This window comes from Amblyomma maculatum, chromosome 4 (genome assembly GCF_055883805.1).
Source record: "Amblyomma maculatum isolate TAMU_Amacu chromosome 4, ASM5588380v1, whole genome shotgun sequence".
Classification (NCBI taxonomy): domain Eukaryota; kingdom Metazoa; phylum Arthropoda; class Arachnida; order Ixodida; family Ixodidae; genus Amblyomma; species Amblyomma maculatum.
In genome coordinates, this window is record NC_139347.1 from 102,392,929 (window position 1) to 102,410,158 (window position 17,230).

A 17,230-nucleotide genomic window follows, 5' to 3' on the forward strand; every position below is an offset into this window, starting at 1 on the left:
GGCTTTAATGAACACCAGCGCGTTCTTCAAGTCTGACTGCGAAAGTTTAAGTGTGATGCAGACCTAATTCGATTCTGAAAACGCGTACGCAGTCCGCGCCTCAAAAGAGAAACCGAAACTCCCGTTGCGCAGTCAGGCAACGCTGTATTTAAAGCTGCCTCGGCCTCTTTGAGACGCCGACAGGCGGAGCGAGGCGTGTGCTGCCGCGGAGCACGAGTTGGCGGAGGCGTCCCTCCGTCCGCAAACATCCGCTAGGCGGCTAGGCCTCTTAGTGGCGCGGTTGAAATATCAAGAAGCGGCAATGGTGACCGAATAGTTTGCTGGTTGTGCGTGTGCTGTGTTGTTGCTTATGGTTGCAAGCGGAGGGCGGAGGTGGATACTCGATTCCTAGGGAAACTCTCCTTCGTAGCTCGCTGTTCGCCGGGGAACTTTTGAGGCCCGTCTTACACGGATTATCTCTACGCCTAGTCGGAGGAATGTGGAAAGCGACGCTTGTTATCCTACTGCTCGCCGTGAATGGAGTACTACACTCAGCGGAAAAGGTACTGTGCCCTTGTTTCGACTCTTACAATTAGCTGGCGTCTTCATATTCGCACGGCGTGGCTGCCTCTGTTTTGCAGCAGCGTCGGCTACTTTTGTCCGAAGCCGGGTTATGCTCACACAGGAGCAACAGCTGCACTTGGCGCAGTTCTTTCTCTAATGCTTTGCCAAGGTTAGTGACCGACGAAGGCAGGGCTTCTGACAAGCGCGCGCTTCAGTTTTGAAGAGCTGTCGAGCTTGCGCTTACGAGTGTGGGGGCACGGGTTTTTGACAGGCCCTCGCCCCGGATTTCAGGTCTTGCGCCCCCTCAGCCGAAGATGTTTGGAGCTCTGTTCTGCAGGGGCACTCGAAACTGCCGGTTTGTTGGCTTCGAAGTGTTATCGGGAGCACTCCTTGCTCGAATCATCTCCTTGCGCCTAGGCTTCGCTGCTGATAAGCGCGAACCGACGCTCTTCCAGCACCCTCGAGTATGACGAGCCCGTTGCCTCGACACACCCACGGGTTCTGGTTGTCTAGGGTTCCCCCCTTGCTCGAACTGCCGCGCGAGTTACATTCGCTAGACGGGACTAGCGTATTGCCGGCATGCGCTTTGCTAGGCGACGTGACATAACCTCGCTCGTAATGCCGTTAAAAATGGTCCTTCCCGCATCGCCGGGCCGCCCGTTCGTCGTCTGCAGCCTGTGACAGTCGCCACGGAACTTTTAAGTTCCTCGTTTATGTAACAGGCTTCTTTCGAACGTGACGTTGACAGGGAATCCCGCTACCTAAGCCTAATGACTGCTTTGCTATCGATTTGAATGAAGCCGTGCGCTCTTGGTTTATTGCATGCATTTCCGTGTGTGGTATTCCTAGGCCGTGACATTTCATCGCACGGCATTCCAGGAGTTTCTTTGTACCCGTTTTCGTTTCCGAGGGCAGCAAAGGTGCGCCAGCTGAGTCCTATTCGCTTCCCGACTGAGCAATGAGCTGTCAGACCCTGCTCTGCTTTCCGGCCATGCGTTTTCAGTTTACGCTGCACGTGCTGTTCTCGGCTTGTTCCCTGTCATCATCAAAGACACATGTGCGCCATGTGTGAAGCGTGAGGCCTGCCGCACAGGCGGACGTGTTTGTGTATCGTTCGCGCACGAGCCAACCGGTGTTGCTGCTGCGAGGGCGTAGTCGTTCGACCACGTTATTCAGCCGGGGCCCCTAAATGGAGCGAAGCGCTCTCGGAACTGACCAAATTGGGTGCACTGGGTCGCAGCGCAGCGCTTTTGTTGCCTTCAGCTGCCTCACTGCGGGCGCTTCTGCAGTTTTTCGTTCGCTCAGTCACCGCGCCGGACTACACTTTAGCTTCATCCTATTAGGCTCCATGTCACTCTAAGACACAGCCTATTTGGTGCTAGCAGCTACCGGATACTGTCTGGGCTGTAGCGATTTTTTGTTTTTGTTTGCCCTTTCGGAGTTCTTGCATCCCGACTCTTAAAAAAAGGTTCGCACCAGCGGACGTGACGTCTGGGCGTGAGTTGTGTTTCAATGAAGTAAGCTGCTGAAGGTTAACGGTTCTTCGGCTAACCGGTTTTGTTTTTTTTTTTCTTCCTTATATACGAAGCCTCTCGGTATATTGCAGTTAACTTCATTCTTAGTGAATTCGCTGTATACTTAGCGGAGTTTTCATCTTTGCAGGTGACTTTCTGGCCTCTATATGGTGGCCTTTCGGTGCTGTTACCCGCAGATTTGTCTCGTGTTCATTTATTGTGTAAGGACAGAAAGAACTAGCAGTACTTACGGCATATGTATGTAAACTCTCTTCTTTCTCAACCAGATGGCGAAACTACAGGGCGTACTTCACAAGCCCGGCAAACAATATTCCGCCTCCTTTCGGTTCCCCTCCACCTTGCAGTACGAACGCGGCCGTGCCGTATTCTATCGGAATCCCTTGGAGCTTGTTCAGACCTTTTATTTATTTGATACCTCAAAGGCCCCTGGCCCCTTGAGGAGTGGGCATGAGAGTTAAACAATGGTCTTGATAGCGTTCTTAAACTGTATGGCGTTGATATGATGCACGGCGTCCTGTGGTAGATTATTCCAGTTCCGGGATGACGTGACGAAAAAAGAACGAGAATGAGCGGTAGTTCTTGCTTTGGGGGTGTATACGGTCTTATGGTAATTAATACGGCTTGAGAAACGATAAGCAGGTGATATGAATGATTCTCCTAAATATGAACGATAAAACACGTGAAATGAGGCAGAATGGAGAAATTTTTCGTCGCGTTTCGAGGCTAGGTGAGTTGGCTCTAGATTTTAAAGCAGACACACTAGTGTAGTGTGAATAATCAGAATAAATGAAGCGGATAGCACGATTTTGTATTTTTTTCTAAGGTTAAAGAGAGGTTAGACTGGTGAGGATGCCATATTGCTGAAGCGTATTCTAGTTTAAGACGGACAAAAGTTAAGTATGTTAATGATTTGATGGAGGGGCTGGCAAATCGTAGATTGCGCCGTATGAAACAAAGGGTACGATTAGCCTCATGAGCGATGTTCCTGATATCAGATGGCTATGTTAGCTTTTGCGTTACAGTATTACCCAAGTATTCGCAGGATGACTGACGACACTTCAGAACCAAAAAGTGTATTTAGGAGTATGCATCCTCCGACGATGGAACGAAATCAGACATGTTTTGGAAATATTCATCATCAGCCTGACTATACCCACTGCAGGGCGAAGGCCTCTCCCATATTCCTTCAATTAACCCGGTTCTGTGCTAGCTGCATCCACTTGACTCCTGCGAACTTCTTAACCTCATCCGCCCACCTAACTTTCTGCCGCCCCCTGCTACGCTTTCCTTCATATTGGAATCCAGTTTGTTACCCTCAGCGACCATCGGTTATCATCTCTTCGCACTACATGTCCTACACATGCTGGAAATATTACGAGATATTAACCAACATTTGCGCCAAGCTTCGATTTGGTTAAGATCTTGTTGAAGAATGCCAACGTCAGTACTGTTGGTGATTGGGCGGTAAATTACACAATCGTCCGCAAATAAGCGGATGGTAGAGGAAATATTGGAATGAAGATCGTTAATGTATATCAGGAAAAGCAAGTGTCCCAGCACTGTCCCTTGGGGAACACCTAAAATGACCGGGCTACGAGAACAATTGTTAGCATACACAAATTGCTGTTAGTCAAAAAGTTACACGGCCATTCCAGTACTAACGGGTTAAGATTTAGGCACGATAACTTTAGTAACAACCTTTTATGCGGTACTTTATCGAAATCAAGGAAGGGAGTGTCAGTACGAATGTTTTGTGTGAACAAGCGAGCACAGACTGCATCCCATTCGCTTTGCTGGCAAGGGTATCTCGAGCGCTTCGCCGACCAGCCTCGCATATGTGAACATACTACATGTGTCCGTTCAGTGTAGACAGCGGCGCCTCTCAATGTGTCATTGTTCATGTCTCATGTCAGAGCACCACGTAACGCTGCTGGTTAGAACATTCATGCGCATCCCAGGGTTGAACACGGTTCTTGTGAAGCAAGGCTTCTGGCAGTCCATTCATCGTCACCACGCTCAGCAACGCTGGTGCGATGCAGATGCACACTCCGTAATGCCAAGCGATTCGTTTTTCAGCTACGGTTTGTTCTGTTACATATGAAACAAACTTTGTGAAGGGCGGAACGCCGTAAACAGCCCAGTGTGCACTTCGTTCAGTCGTAGTGGTAAATTCGTGTGGTTCGTTTAGATTGGGCCGCAGCCGCGCCTGTAGACAACCCGGGGAGATTTTTATCGGGGGAAGGGGGCCGGAATTCCGAATACTCGTGAGTGGGAGGCGTGCGCTCAACCTTTCCTGACCTTGACTGGGACGTCGTCGTTCCCATGGGCTAGTTTTACCTAATTCGCCTTTCCCTTTTCTTTCTTAGATTCCTCCTCCCCCGCTCACTGCATATTCCGTAACTGGGCTGCTTGGACACGAGACAGCTATTAGGGGAAAAAGTTTCTCTTTACTTTGTCACGGTTAGCTGGGAAACGGCCGCGCGTGCTTTTGCCATCCCGGAAAGCATTTAGAGGGACCGCCAGGTGCAAACCTAGGTGTTTGTGAGGCCGCACTTTCCTATGTTCCCGCTAAATTTTGCTCGTTCTGCGATGAAGTCCTTTGTCTAGTCAGGGCTGCTTGACCAGCGTATCATCATCCGGACTATACCCACTGCAGGGCGAAGGCCTCTCCCATATTTCTCAAATTAACCCGGTTCTGTGCTACCTGCATCCTCTTGACCCCTGCGAACTTCTTAACCTCATCCGCCCGCCTAACTTTCTGCCGCCCCTTGCTTTCCTTCCCTTGGAATCAAGTTTGTTACCCTAAGCGACCGTCGGTTATCCTCTCTTCGCACTACATGTTCTGCCCATGTCCGTTTCTTCTTCTTGATTTTTACTAGAATGTCGGTAACTTGAGTTATTTCTCTGACCCACTCTGCACGCTTCCTATCTCTTAATGTTACCCCTACCATTTTTCGTTCCATAGCCCTCTGCGGTGTCAACTGTATACCCTTCGCATACCCTTCTGCAACCCGCACGCAGGTCTTCGTGAGCGCGGTTGTTGTAGCATTTTTATTCCGGTTCGTTTCAATTGTCGGCAGTACTTGAACGCCATACATCGGCGGTGCTACATTCTGCCCCTAAGACCTAGTCTGTGCAGCGTGCGCATTTTCGACGGCAGTGCACCAGTACCGGTTGCACTCGTCAATCACTGGCGAGTGCAGTGTCGTTTACAGCGTCGAGTGCAGTAGCTTTTTTAATGCATAAATGCATTTCAGACCTCGAAAAAGAGTACCTTCAAGCGATTCCGTGTCGCAGGCGGAAAGGAAAAACCTTGTCCCTTCAATTATTACTACAGTGAGAACTAATCGAACGCGTGCTGCAGCGAGCATTATGGAGGCAATCGCTTCCTCTGCCAATTAACTTGCCGTGTATAAAGCGAGCTGTCTGGGCGGACCAAAGTTTTCGAAGCTTTTCTTCCTGCATGTTCCGAGCCAAAACGCCTATCGTGGGCTGTCTTCATTACGAGCCAATTTTCTTGAAGGCATTTTTATTTTGCCCGGACGCCATTTTTTTTCCGGTCTGTGTATTGCGAACAGTCTCTGCGCGAGTTCGGACGCGTTAATTGGATTACGCCGTTGATTGAGCGCCGCGACCGTGACGCGACTTATAGCTTAAAAGAGCAGTTGGCGGAGCAAGGTTGCCCCTCCCCCATTCTTCGCTCTCCCAACGCGTCCCGGCCTAGTAAATGGTAATCTCTTAGTCCATCCTTATTGGAAACCGGCCTGCGAGTGGCCGATACACGCTCTGATGGCACTAGCCGCGACACCCTTGGTGGCCGGACTTGTATTGACCGTGGGGCCGCCGATGTTCTCATTAAATCCGTCGCTCGCCTTTGCTGGTCGTTTTGTTTTCCCGCTTCTTTCGAGCTGTTATCTGACAGTCCAATCCAATCAGTTCTAGCTAGAGCTCGGATGAGATTTCGTCGAGGGAGAGGACATGCTTGTTCGCCGTCGTTTTGTCTAAACTTTTGCCCGCCTGCGCCGCGGCCGCTCAAGTTCCGCTTTCCCATTTTAGCTCGACGTTCCGTCGTTCAACTTCGCTTGTTTCAGTACTCTCGCCCTTCTCCCCTCCTTCGTCTTCCAGCCATGCTGATGGTCTTATCGCCGTTCCTCTTCAGCGCAGCGCTTTCTCCGCGTGCGCTGATTTCGACGCTTCGCTCAACTGCTAGGAAAGGGTGGATGGTGGAAGGTTGTCGACGCGATCGCTCCATCGTCTCCGACCTCGCGCACTGCGCTGATGCGTTTCCTGCGTGTTCGCTGATCGCTTTTTGGCCGACGCGCCACGGGCCGCGATAATGCGAGGCTGGTGTGCCATGCCTAGCTGTTTTTCCTGGACGGAAACGGTGCAGTGGTCTGCGGTGTTCGGAGCTGATATCTTCCTTCAAACGTTGAGACAGCGCCTCGTGCCGTCTAGACGCCATCGAGTGTCCAGTCCGAGACGAGTAGGCGCTGGTTGAGGCCCTCGTAATAAATCGCCGAGAATCTCATCGTACGACCATCTTTCGTGCGAGGATCGCGCGGTCATCGCGGCCGGCCTCCGATCCAGGCATTTCCGGCTTATACACTGCTGCACGCTTTTAGCGGGCGTGCTGATGGCTTCCTCATTCATCTGCGTGTTCACGTTCTTGGGTTGTATCGTTCCGTGCTCCGCCTGTTGAGCTGTGAGACAGCCTGGTTTCCACGCGGACGCGTTATTTCTTCGAGACTTGACGCACTGACCCCCCCCCCCCCTTCCCCTTTTATTTTTAATTTCTTGCATGGGTTGTGCGTGTAGGAGCGAACCTACTTAAGTCGCCTGAACAGTGAGGGGTGTTCCTCTCGCTTTCTTGAAATTTTTGTGCCCTGTTGCGCCTGTCACACTGGATGCGCACCATCCCGTGGCAGCATTTTGCTTCGCAGAGCTAACGTTGACCTATATTTCGGCACCACAACTTGGTAACTCCCTGCGACCACATCGACAAAGGAGGGCGGCATGGGGTCTCCTTCGCGCAGTTTCTGCTGCTAGTACGTAATGCAGCTGCACACTTGCCTACGACCCAGTTCAATAGAGACCCGGGCACAGACTATCAAAGCTCCCCTCCCCAGCCTTCACTTTTCGCTCCAACTACAGGACAGATGTCGTAACAAATGGTTAGTCTCCGTGCTGCAGTTTTGCCGTTATTCTCTAAGCACCGTTGCCCTTTTCGGGGCCTCATGACTGAAATTGCAGTATTTTCCAGAGGACATTGTCTCTAGCTGTGCCTTTGTATCCCTTAGCATGCATTCTTGTTAAGTGCATCACGCGGTTCTGGCGGCAGTGCTTGAGAAGTAGCGATGATGATGATTAGCTTCATGTACAGAATCTTCCTTTCCTTTCAGCAGGCTGGAATCCCTTGGGATTCAGCGGTGTCCAGGGCCGGATGATGATCTTTTACGTCTTCGCTTTGGTTGATTATTAAAGCCTCACAGGACTCTATATTCCATATGAATCATGGCTGCAATTTCGTTACAGTGCTTGCACCGCGGGTCTTGTATCGCCGGATGCAATCTGCTTAGTGCGAGCGGGTTGGGAAGAACCCCCGCCTGTAACTTTCTCCATATAACCTCTTCCTTCTGCTTAGAACTTTGTCTAATTTTAGCGCTCAGTTAGCTGCCTTTTATCGCATCGACGCATTGCAGTACCACGTTGAGGTGTGCCTTTTGTGCGCGCGAACGTCGATTTGCACCCTTTCTTTTGTGAGGTCGACAACGGTTGCAGTTAACAGCTTTAACGATCGTTCCCTGGGCGTGCGCACACAAATTCTGGGGCTTCCTCTACACTCGTCCAGAATAACGTCAAGCTTACCAGTTTGGGGCCTCTAGGTATACGCTCTGGAGCCGTGGCACGTCATTTGTCGCAGCTGCGGCGGGACGCCGCCTCAGCTGCCCGAAGCAGGCTAGCGTCGATCAGGAGGACGGGGAGGAAGGTTTCATTAGCGTAGAGCGCGTGCAGGTTCATCCGCCGGCCTGCGTCCCTGGCGCCCTCGGCTGCGCGGTCGTCGCGGACGCAGCGTCTGGCGGTGTTCTTTATTATTTTTTTTTTATCCCGTCGTAAATTGCGGCTCACGCATTTCTTCTCAGTCTAGCCGAAGAAACCACCTCGGCGCTTTTGCAGCAACCTGTTCTGTCCCACGTCGAAAACAGGGCTCTCCTACGAGTATGTAGTCTTTTTGGGGAACTTTCAAAGCGACGCGCTTTTCGGGCGCGTCGCAGTAAACGCGCGATTGTCGCTGCCGCTTCTGTCGCCAGCCGCGCCCACAGTCACGGTAGTCTCGGTCGGGCGGCTCCCTCAGCTCTCCTTTCCTTCCTTCGTAACCTAACCTATCCTTTTGTAATGCGTGCCTGTGCGACGCGTGTTTAACGTGGAGTTGGATTGCGTGCTTGAATGTGTTTCGTGCCTTTCTATGTAATACGGCTGGTGTTCAGTTGCCTCGGTCTGTATACATCCGCCGTAGATTTCAAAGCGGAAAGCAAACGAGTCGCGTGTCGCTCTTTGGTTTGCTGGTCGCGTTGCTCTGTCCGGTAAACTAACATAATTAGTCTAGGAAACTTGTAGTGCTCAGTCGGTGCTGCAGTTCTACTGCGCGCGCCTAAAAAACATTCTGCTGCCACAGTTAGCCGCTTGCGGCGCGGTAAATGCGAGACAACGGTTTGACAGCGGTAACATTGCTTGCTTAAAGGTGCGTCCGAAGTAGCGCAGTTCTCTATGCACTGCACTCTATTCGTTGAAGCTCACTCCAGTAAGCTACGTCAGGCGTCGTGAAAGTGCACTGCGGGATGCTCCCATAAAGTGTCTGCTTCCCTCGCTAGGTGGTGTTACGACGCTGCAGTCGACTCGGAAAAAACAGTATTTGAGGTCTAGAGTCTTGTTAAAGATCACATTGCGGCAGCACTCATTAGAAGCGTGATTCTGTACACATTAGCTGCTCGGCCATTTTAACACCATCACGTTAAAGGGCCGCGTTGTGAGCGGATGAGGAGGAGGAGGAGGAAAAAAGGGCGGAAGGCAGGGATGTTAACCAGAAAGAATGAATTCCGGCTGGCTACCCTGCAATGGGCAAGGGGAATGGGGGATTAGAAGGGAAGGGTAGAAGAGAACAGATGAGAAAGTCGGTCTGTAAATCACAAGCAAGGCGCTGGCAGGCGATAGCTGGCAGCTGACATGGCCGACATAGGGTTGCCTCGCATAACATTTGGCAGAATTAAGGTACAAACTCGGGCCTCTCCTTTCACATGGAAGGGTGATGTCTGATTCAGTAGCTAGCAGGACTGTATACCATTCACGTTACCTCTAGGCCACGCAGGTACTAGTGCCCCCAAAATAAAACGGAGCACACGAATGAACAGTTCAGTTTCGCAGAGCGACCTGCGAGCGGATGCGCATGTGTATAACTTGGCTACGTGTGGGTCATCCGGAGGTTCATCTTGACACTCTTGATGTTTGCCTCGTCGACAGCCCGAATGAAGGAGAGCGTTTTCCACAGGCCCCTGCTCCGTATTATTTTGGGTGCTCTAGTCCGTTGGATGGCTTGATAGCGGGGCTTTTTATCTTGGCTGATGACCTAAGCTGTCGCGTAATACCCTTAAAGGCGGAGCATAAGCGTGTAATATGTGTACCTATATGCATATATATTCACGAGTGTAATGCATAGGGCACTTGAGGGGTACTTTTCCCCCATAAAATGAGCGGGGAATAAGTGATAGGAGAGCAGTTGCGCTTGTGTGCGCAGGCGTAGGAAAAAGCAAATTATTGAAATTAGTGGTTCCGAATACTCAGCCCTTATTTTTGCGCCTTAGACCGCTTACAGGCCCCTGTACTGACTACTGAGTGTTGAATTGGGACGGTTATTACAGCAAAGAAAAGGTCACACATGGTGCCGTATGCGAAGGATCTGTGAAGCCAATCAAAATGTAACATTGAAGTTCTAGTCGCACTGCAGTTATGCCCTATGGCTTAAACAGCAACGGTTCGGGGATTACACGAGACATTGCTTGTCCGCAAGGACAAGCAAGGGTGCGGGTCATTGTAATCGGAGCACGCGCTATTTCCTTCTTATATATATTTTTTCATGTGTTGCCGGTTTAAAACAGGCAGCCGTCCCCTGTACAGGCTTATAATAGACGCCAAAACGCCTTCACTCGAACAGTGTCTGAATTGAACATTTTCTTGCATCCGATACAGAAGACGGTATTACAATTAAAACCGGCAAACGGGCTTGGTGCCTTTGTCGTGTTAGACCTTCCAGTACTCGGGGAAGCTTTAGCCTTGAATTCCTGCTTGCAAGTAGTTTTGCTCGTTTTCAGCCTTGGATATAGCAGGCGTGTTCTTGCCCGAGCTTGTTCTTTTAACAATATAGGACCTGCGGGACTAGAATTGTAGCTTCGCTAAAAATGCAGCTGTACGCAGCATGACATGCATACAAGTGTCCCAGTATTTGAGGGAAGCAATGGCATTGGAAAGTTCATTTAACATGCGCTGCGCTGAATTGTTTCTATACGCCGTTTCACAAGCTGTTTGCAGCACTATACGAAATGTAAGAGCGATCTGGGCCAATAAGGATAGCACGCATTACATGACTTTGTTCCTATGCGCCTATCGCTGACGACGTCGCAGAATATTCTGAGCGCAATCATGTAGTGCGCACCGCACTCGTTGGCCCATTGGTCACCCCTACTTTTCGTGGTGCTGCAAACAGCTTCTGAAACGGAGCATAGGGGAAGTGGAAAGGGGGGAAGGGGTTACATGGCTTGACAGCGAATCGTAAGCTTGGCATTACGGCTATTGTGTTGCAGCGTTCGCGATTCTTTTAGCACTGATCGCGGTAACTTGTCCTTCACTGCAAATTTCGGGTGGAAGGCATGTCTGCGCACTTGCGTCGGGGCCCTTTATGTGAAATCTGTTAGCGTCTGGTAAAGCCACTCATGACGTTGTTAGGCGCTGCCACGTATTGAGTGCGCGCGAGCGAAACGAAATTTCGTGCTACCAATTCTCTTATATGCGTATTCCTAATGACGTCATAGCGTCCTTTGATCCGTAGGTAAGCGGGTTATTCGCCATTCTTGTCCTTGCGAACTCTGAGGCGTGTATGCGTATGCGCGCACCACAAACCCTCTTGCTGCATCTGCCGCTTGCAGAAACGCTCGCGTTCATGCACCTCGACCGCGACTCACTCTGCATTCTCGCTCTTCGCCGACTCGGCGCGCTGCCCGCGCCAATTAGGACGAATGTCGGCGTGAAATCATTCTCGGCAATCCCGCGTGCGCGCGCTGGTTAGAGTGCGTATAGCTTGTTTTTATGACAAGTTGCTACGCTCGCTACGCGTTAGCGGAATACGATCTCAAGCCGGCCTGGGCTCGTCTCATTTCGCTCGCAACAGCGAGTGGTGCGGCCAGAAAAGTTTCGCCATTACTCTCTCGCACTTGTCCTTGCTTCGTAGTGCGTGTTAGCTCGCCAGCGTGTAATGGACGCCATGCCAGTCTCGTGCGTTTCCGCGCGCGCTCGTCATCACGCCGTTAATTTTGCGGTCCCGTTTCCGATAAAGCCCGTCAACCGCCGTCGCGGTTTCCACATCGATTGCGCGCAGCGGACACAACCCAAAATAGCCGTGCTCGCGACGCACGCGCGTGTAGGCATCGTGGCGTCGCGCGCTGTGTACCACTGAGCTTAATTATGTTGCATCATTTCGACATTTCGGCGACGCCCTCCCGAGACTGTATAGTTTCGACCGTAGTTGCATTGTCCGTGTTCAGGCTTGTCGGCATCTCGCCAACATACTCGGCGGCTATTTCCCCTTGCATATAGCTGAAATAGGGACATGTTCTCCCGACGCAGCTAATTCAAATATGCGTAACTTTGTGCAATCTGCTTTATCAATGCGCACACTTTGGGTGAAATGCAAGACAACTGTTTCCATTGTGCGAGCGATTGGTTTTCGCCTTGTCCGTTCATCTTCTGTCCTATTCGCTTTTTCGCGTGCGCATTGTTGGCAGTGAGCGAAGCCTTTCTGGAGAGACTCTTCCGGTTATTGTCCGTATTGTGTGCGCTCCCCTATCTTCCCCTTGTTCGGGCGTTCTTCTGAAACTGTTTATTCATAAATGCGAACCGCTTCTCGCGGAAGAGTTTGCCAGTTGCATTGTGTTCAGCATCGCGTCATTCTGAGTGTTTTGGCAACGCGCTTCCCTTAGAGCGCAGCGCGTTCAAGCGAACTGCTTTTTACTTCGCACTTTCATTTCGGCGCAGTTCGATCATTGCGACGCGAAAGCAAATAGCGCGGGAACATACTAAACGTTGCCCCTTCCTTTTTTTGTATTTGTCTTATTGGCTGTTAGTTTTCAAATTTAATTGCAAACTATTCGTCAGAACGCGCCTATTCGGCCGGCTACATCGACTCGCGTCTTCGTGTGCGGTCCTTCCGAATACTCCCTGAAGCGCCGCCTTTGCAATTTGCGAGGCGAAGTTTGTTTTTGTCTTTCACGAATATCATATGCAACACCCCTTTGCTGGATGTGACCTCTGTAGTACATATATCTCTGTCTGGGAACGTGTAAGATGCAGCCAGTTCCCGCACAAGCGGTCTCTCAGATGGCGTCATGTGGGCAGCCCAATCTCTTCATTTACTTACTTACTTAGTGAAGCGGCACGGCTTGGCTTCGGAAGCTTTAACTCGGTCTGGTAGGAAACAAAATTCTCCTTCCAGTATGCGCGCCAGTAGCCTGTAGAAGTTTTCGTTTCCGGTGCAGTTGGTGCTGTGCTAGCAGCAGTGCATATATTGAACTGTCTATAATCTTCTTCCGCCAACATTAGGCGTATTGACGTAGTCCGCAGGTACATATACAATCACCAGAAGCGGACCGCAGGTTGATCCCGGCGTCATTTACTTTTCTTTCTCTGTAAATATCGACGGGGTGCTGCCTAGGAATATAGCCCGGGGCTTCGAAGGGCCGATGAACTCTCATGTCCGTTAAGTCAGAGTTAATCTAAGGGTCACCGCTTCGTTGCTCTCGTCATTTGTGTTCTCCTGTCCCTTTTCCATTTTACCTTTCTGCCTTCGTTTTCCTCGTCTGTCGGTACGAACGCCGCTGGTGCATAGGAAGACGCACATACGCACGTGCAGGCATCTATTTAGTTGACCCTTTGTTTCTCGCTCTCTGTTGTAAGGCTTCCAGCTTTTCCTTTTCTCAGTCGTTCTTTCAGTTTCCTGGTCCACTGGGCTTCCCAGATTAGTATTGAAATATAACCAACATGTGGCGAGGGAGGACAGTCTGTTATGCACCGAATGCGTCTGCGCCGTCTTGTCCCTCCCTCCTTGCCCGCTAACCAGGCAAACAAAGGCGCGCCGGCATCGACCGTCGTCCCGGGCTGCTGCTCTGCGCGCCTCCGAATAAAGGGAACGCCAGCGGGAGAGCAACCGGGCGGCTAGCAGTGAATCATCCAAGTATAGGAGCAAATCGGAAGCAGAGGTTAAGGAACTGCCTTTCCGCAACCCCACTTCTGGCTCCTTTCCGAGCGTATTTGCGATGGCCGCTGTCTTTTGTGCATTCGCGAGTATCGTGTGGCTCACTATTGTTTTTGGGCCGCTATACAGTAGTACGGTATATGTGCTAAACCGGTACCCGTGGCAACGAATTGCCCCTCGCTGCTCACTAGCGGAGCACTCGACGGCAGAGTCGATGGCGTCTCATTTCGCCATCTATTGCATTATCGAACTTTTTGCGTCGCGAACAGCCCCTGCAGTTGTCCGCAGCCCTGTACGATTTGTCTTGCAGTTGCGCGGCATGGAACCATTAGTGTTCGTGTAATCTGAGGAAGATCGCGTGTTGCGAAAAACCCAAAAATGGGACTGCTTTAATTCTCATGAAAAAAAAATATATATATTCATTGAAATTCATGAAATGATTCACTATAGGAGCCTATCAGTCAGTGCGCATGAGTTCGTCATTGAGGATCGTCGGTCAGCTGCCGGCTTCCTAGACAGCCCAAGGAGCCGTACGCATAGTCACGGTCCGCAGACGTTCGTCACCGGTGCACTTAATTTACGCTTGTCTGTCTCCCGCACGTTGTTTCGTACCCCTATAGGTTAGGTCCTGAACTACAGTGCATGTACCGGGTCAATCACACTTAGCGGGAACACAGCGCGGAGTGGCTGCGCGCATGCGGAGCGCCATTGTGCATCTTTTCGTGACTGGGTTAACACAATGGAATCAGTCACGTGGAATGGTGTTCCCGCTAAAATGTGGTTGACCCTGAAGGTTGACTCTTGGTTTGCGAGTTACATGACTCATTACTCGATACCAGGCAGGGCCATCCCGTGACCTCCATCCGGCCGCCGTACATACGTCAACTACTCTACCCTGTGTGGACATTTTCTCTCTGAAGCGTGTAAGATGTCTAAAAACTTGAGACGGCCTGATAACAGCACGATGCGGTAAATAGCCAACGTCCAGACGCCACGTCGTCTCGACGTCGTGCTGCTCTATTTTCGAGCGCATTTCTCGCCGCTGCCTGTTAAGCGGTCGGAAGGTCGCCTACGTGTGCAGTACCGAGCGCTCTAGGGGGGTTAAACTATAGCTGATCTGTCCGGCTTATCCACGCTTGCGTTACTCGCCAGCCCTGTATCGGTGTTTTGACGCGAGCCACGCGCGCCTGGTATCGCTTTTCTGCTACTGCTGCCTCTCGGGGAAACCCGCACCCACGCGTAGTCTTGCAATCCAAGAGCAACGGTCTCGAATTTCGCGTGTTATCTGCGCATGGCCGTCATCCGGTTGAAACACCGTTATTCGATCGCTCCCCGCACGGTCGGTCAGCGGGCGGCGCCAGTTTCAAATAACTCCTTAAGGTTCCTATCGTGGTAAGCTAATCTTGTCGTAGTGGAAGCAAGCGGTTGTACGACGCCACCGTGGGATTGCAAAATAGGCAGCAATGTCTTGACTGTACTGAGTGTCGCTAGAACCCTCCTCCGGGGCGAGGATCGAACCCAGTGTGGTGGCAAAATTATCGTCCATGGCTGAGCACGTGGGTTGAATTCGTCACATTAGTTTACGTCACTGTTACCTGCCCAGACGGACAAATTTCGCTACCAGTTAAACTTCGCTTCGTCGGCCTGTTAAAATGATCTCAAGCAAGCCTAAACCAACCGATTATATAAAACTAATTTTCACTAATTACCTTCGGCGAACGGAAAACAAGGCTACGCGGCTGCCAACAGCCCTTAATTGGTTTCAGCTGATTGAGAGTTCTTTTTTTTTTTGAACGCATATGGTACTACATACGTTTAGCCGACGCCACCTGGTATATTTAATCGTTCCGAGGTGTGGCGGACCGAATTGAGCTCGAAGGGACGGTCCCTATGTCGAGCGCGATAGGGTGCCTTCCACCCTAAATGCCTACATCGGCTGTCCGAGCGTTTGCCCAACTCGTCTCAATCGCGGTCCACTCCCTCCTCGATCTGGGCCAAATGCGCCCCACGCTCTTCGTCCCACTCGCCCGACTCATGCATGTTTGATCGCCGCGGTGTGTGTCTACTACTGCCAGTGCACCGCCGCCGCTCTGACTAGCCGACGGGCGGGGCGCCCGGGAGTCTCCCGCGAACGTCAATCTGCTCCCCGCGGGGCCCCGGGCGCACGTCGTTGAAGGGAGAAAAACCCCGACGACATGCCTTCGGCGGCGGCGCAGTACGCTCGCCATTCGCGCCGCTCTGCTTCACTCTTTCTGCCGCGCGCCGGCCCTGCGTGTCATTCACTGTTCGCAATACTTTCTCTTCCGACCTCGATGATGGCGTGCGCGTAACTTACGCTCGTGCGGGTGTTAGCGCACGCTTTTCCCGTCTGGGGTCTGCGGCGGCTTTCCCTTTGTGTTACTCAATGCGTTCTTTCTTTTTTCAGCGCGTACAGTAACTGCGCCAGCGCCGCGGCTTTCGCGGCCGTAAAGCCGCCGAAGCAGGCAAAGCCCTTCTGCCGGCCGACCTTGGACGTCCTTACGGGTTCTGCTGCTGCTTGTTTGTTCTTTCGCCGTAGTGCGCGGCCACCTGCCTACGGTGTCGGCGTGAATTATGGCCACGTCTTTGCGTTTCTGGCGAGGTGCTGCTGGGTTGCAGCTTCGGGGGGAGGGTTGCTGTCCCTGCTAACTTAGCCAACCCAGGCAATGAACTGAGCAAACGTGTGCTTGGGCAGAATGGGCCGGGTATGCTGCACCTATATATGGTCATATGCCGACGCTTTTGTTGGCCCTCGGTAAAAGCATGTTCCAGAGCAGTAGCTGTTTCTGACACAGTAAGTGTTCCTTGACGAGTTCAACATTTCTCACGGTGATAGGTAGCCGTGCTACATAGAGTAGGTTTTAAAGATGGGGTTCATTGACCTCTCCAGAGCGAAAAAATACACCGAGAAAACCATGCGGATATCAATAATTCTTGAACTTGTCAAAAAATGTTTAATGATTAGACCGCGTCGTCCACGAACGACCTATAAATATAGGTTTTTATGTCGAAAACGCTTCACTAAGCGACGGATAGTGTTAACGCAAGTGTTTCCATCGCTGCACAATCCAGTCCGGTTTACCTATTCCTCAAGTCTTGCCATTCGACCTATGTTTTACCCGAGAAAGCTCGCCTGCGCTACTGCTCCTCTCGCTGCTTTTGCATTGACATTCTGAACAGCACGCCGGCACCAGCATTCGTCGTAGCCAGCGCAACTATTCCGTCAGCGATAAAGGAGATTCCGTCCCGCGCCTTACTCAAAAATGTTCGTTGTCCAAACCACCCTGCGTCTCGCGTTACGACGAAGAGCCGTCCTTCAGTTGGACCCGCCTTTCTACCAGACATCGAAGACTGCAGCCGTAATCTTTTGTTTCCGTGCTTCATTCGTTTTTGTTGTTGTTGTTGGTTTTTTTTCTTTTTTCGTTCGTAACGCGGTCTTGTCACGGCTTTCTTTCAAGCTCTTCGTATGCCGGTCGACAAAGCCCCGTTCAGCAACGGCGGCATTTCTTGGCCGTTACGGAGGCGCCGCCAGCTTTTCGGCGACACTGCTCTCGGCTGAGGCGATACCGGCCAACAGCCCCTCCTTTCCTTCTCCCCACGCACTGACACGCACGGCCTC

At 51.4% G+C, this 17,230-nt stretch overlaps 1 protein-coding gene across 1 annotated transcript in view; it reads left to right on the forward strand.

The window, feature by feature from the left end:
• The first annotated feature begins 230 nt into the window (after positions 1–230).
• Sdc (Syndecan) overlaps positions 231–17,230 on the forward strand; it is a 107,657-nt gene continuing 90,657 nt past the window's right edge. Inside the window, exon 1 of the mRNA XM_084602325.1 lies at positions 231–542. Coding sequence (XP_084458451.1) covers positions 477–542 — 66 coding nt within the window. The 5' untranslated portion in view covers positions 231–476. The remainder of the gene's footprint in view (positions 543–17,230) is intronic.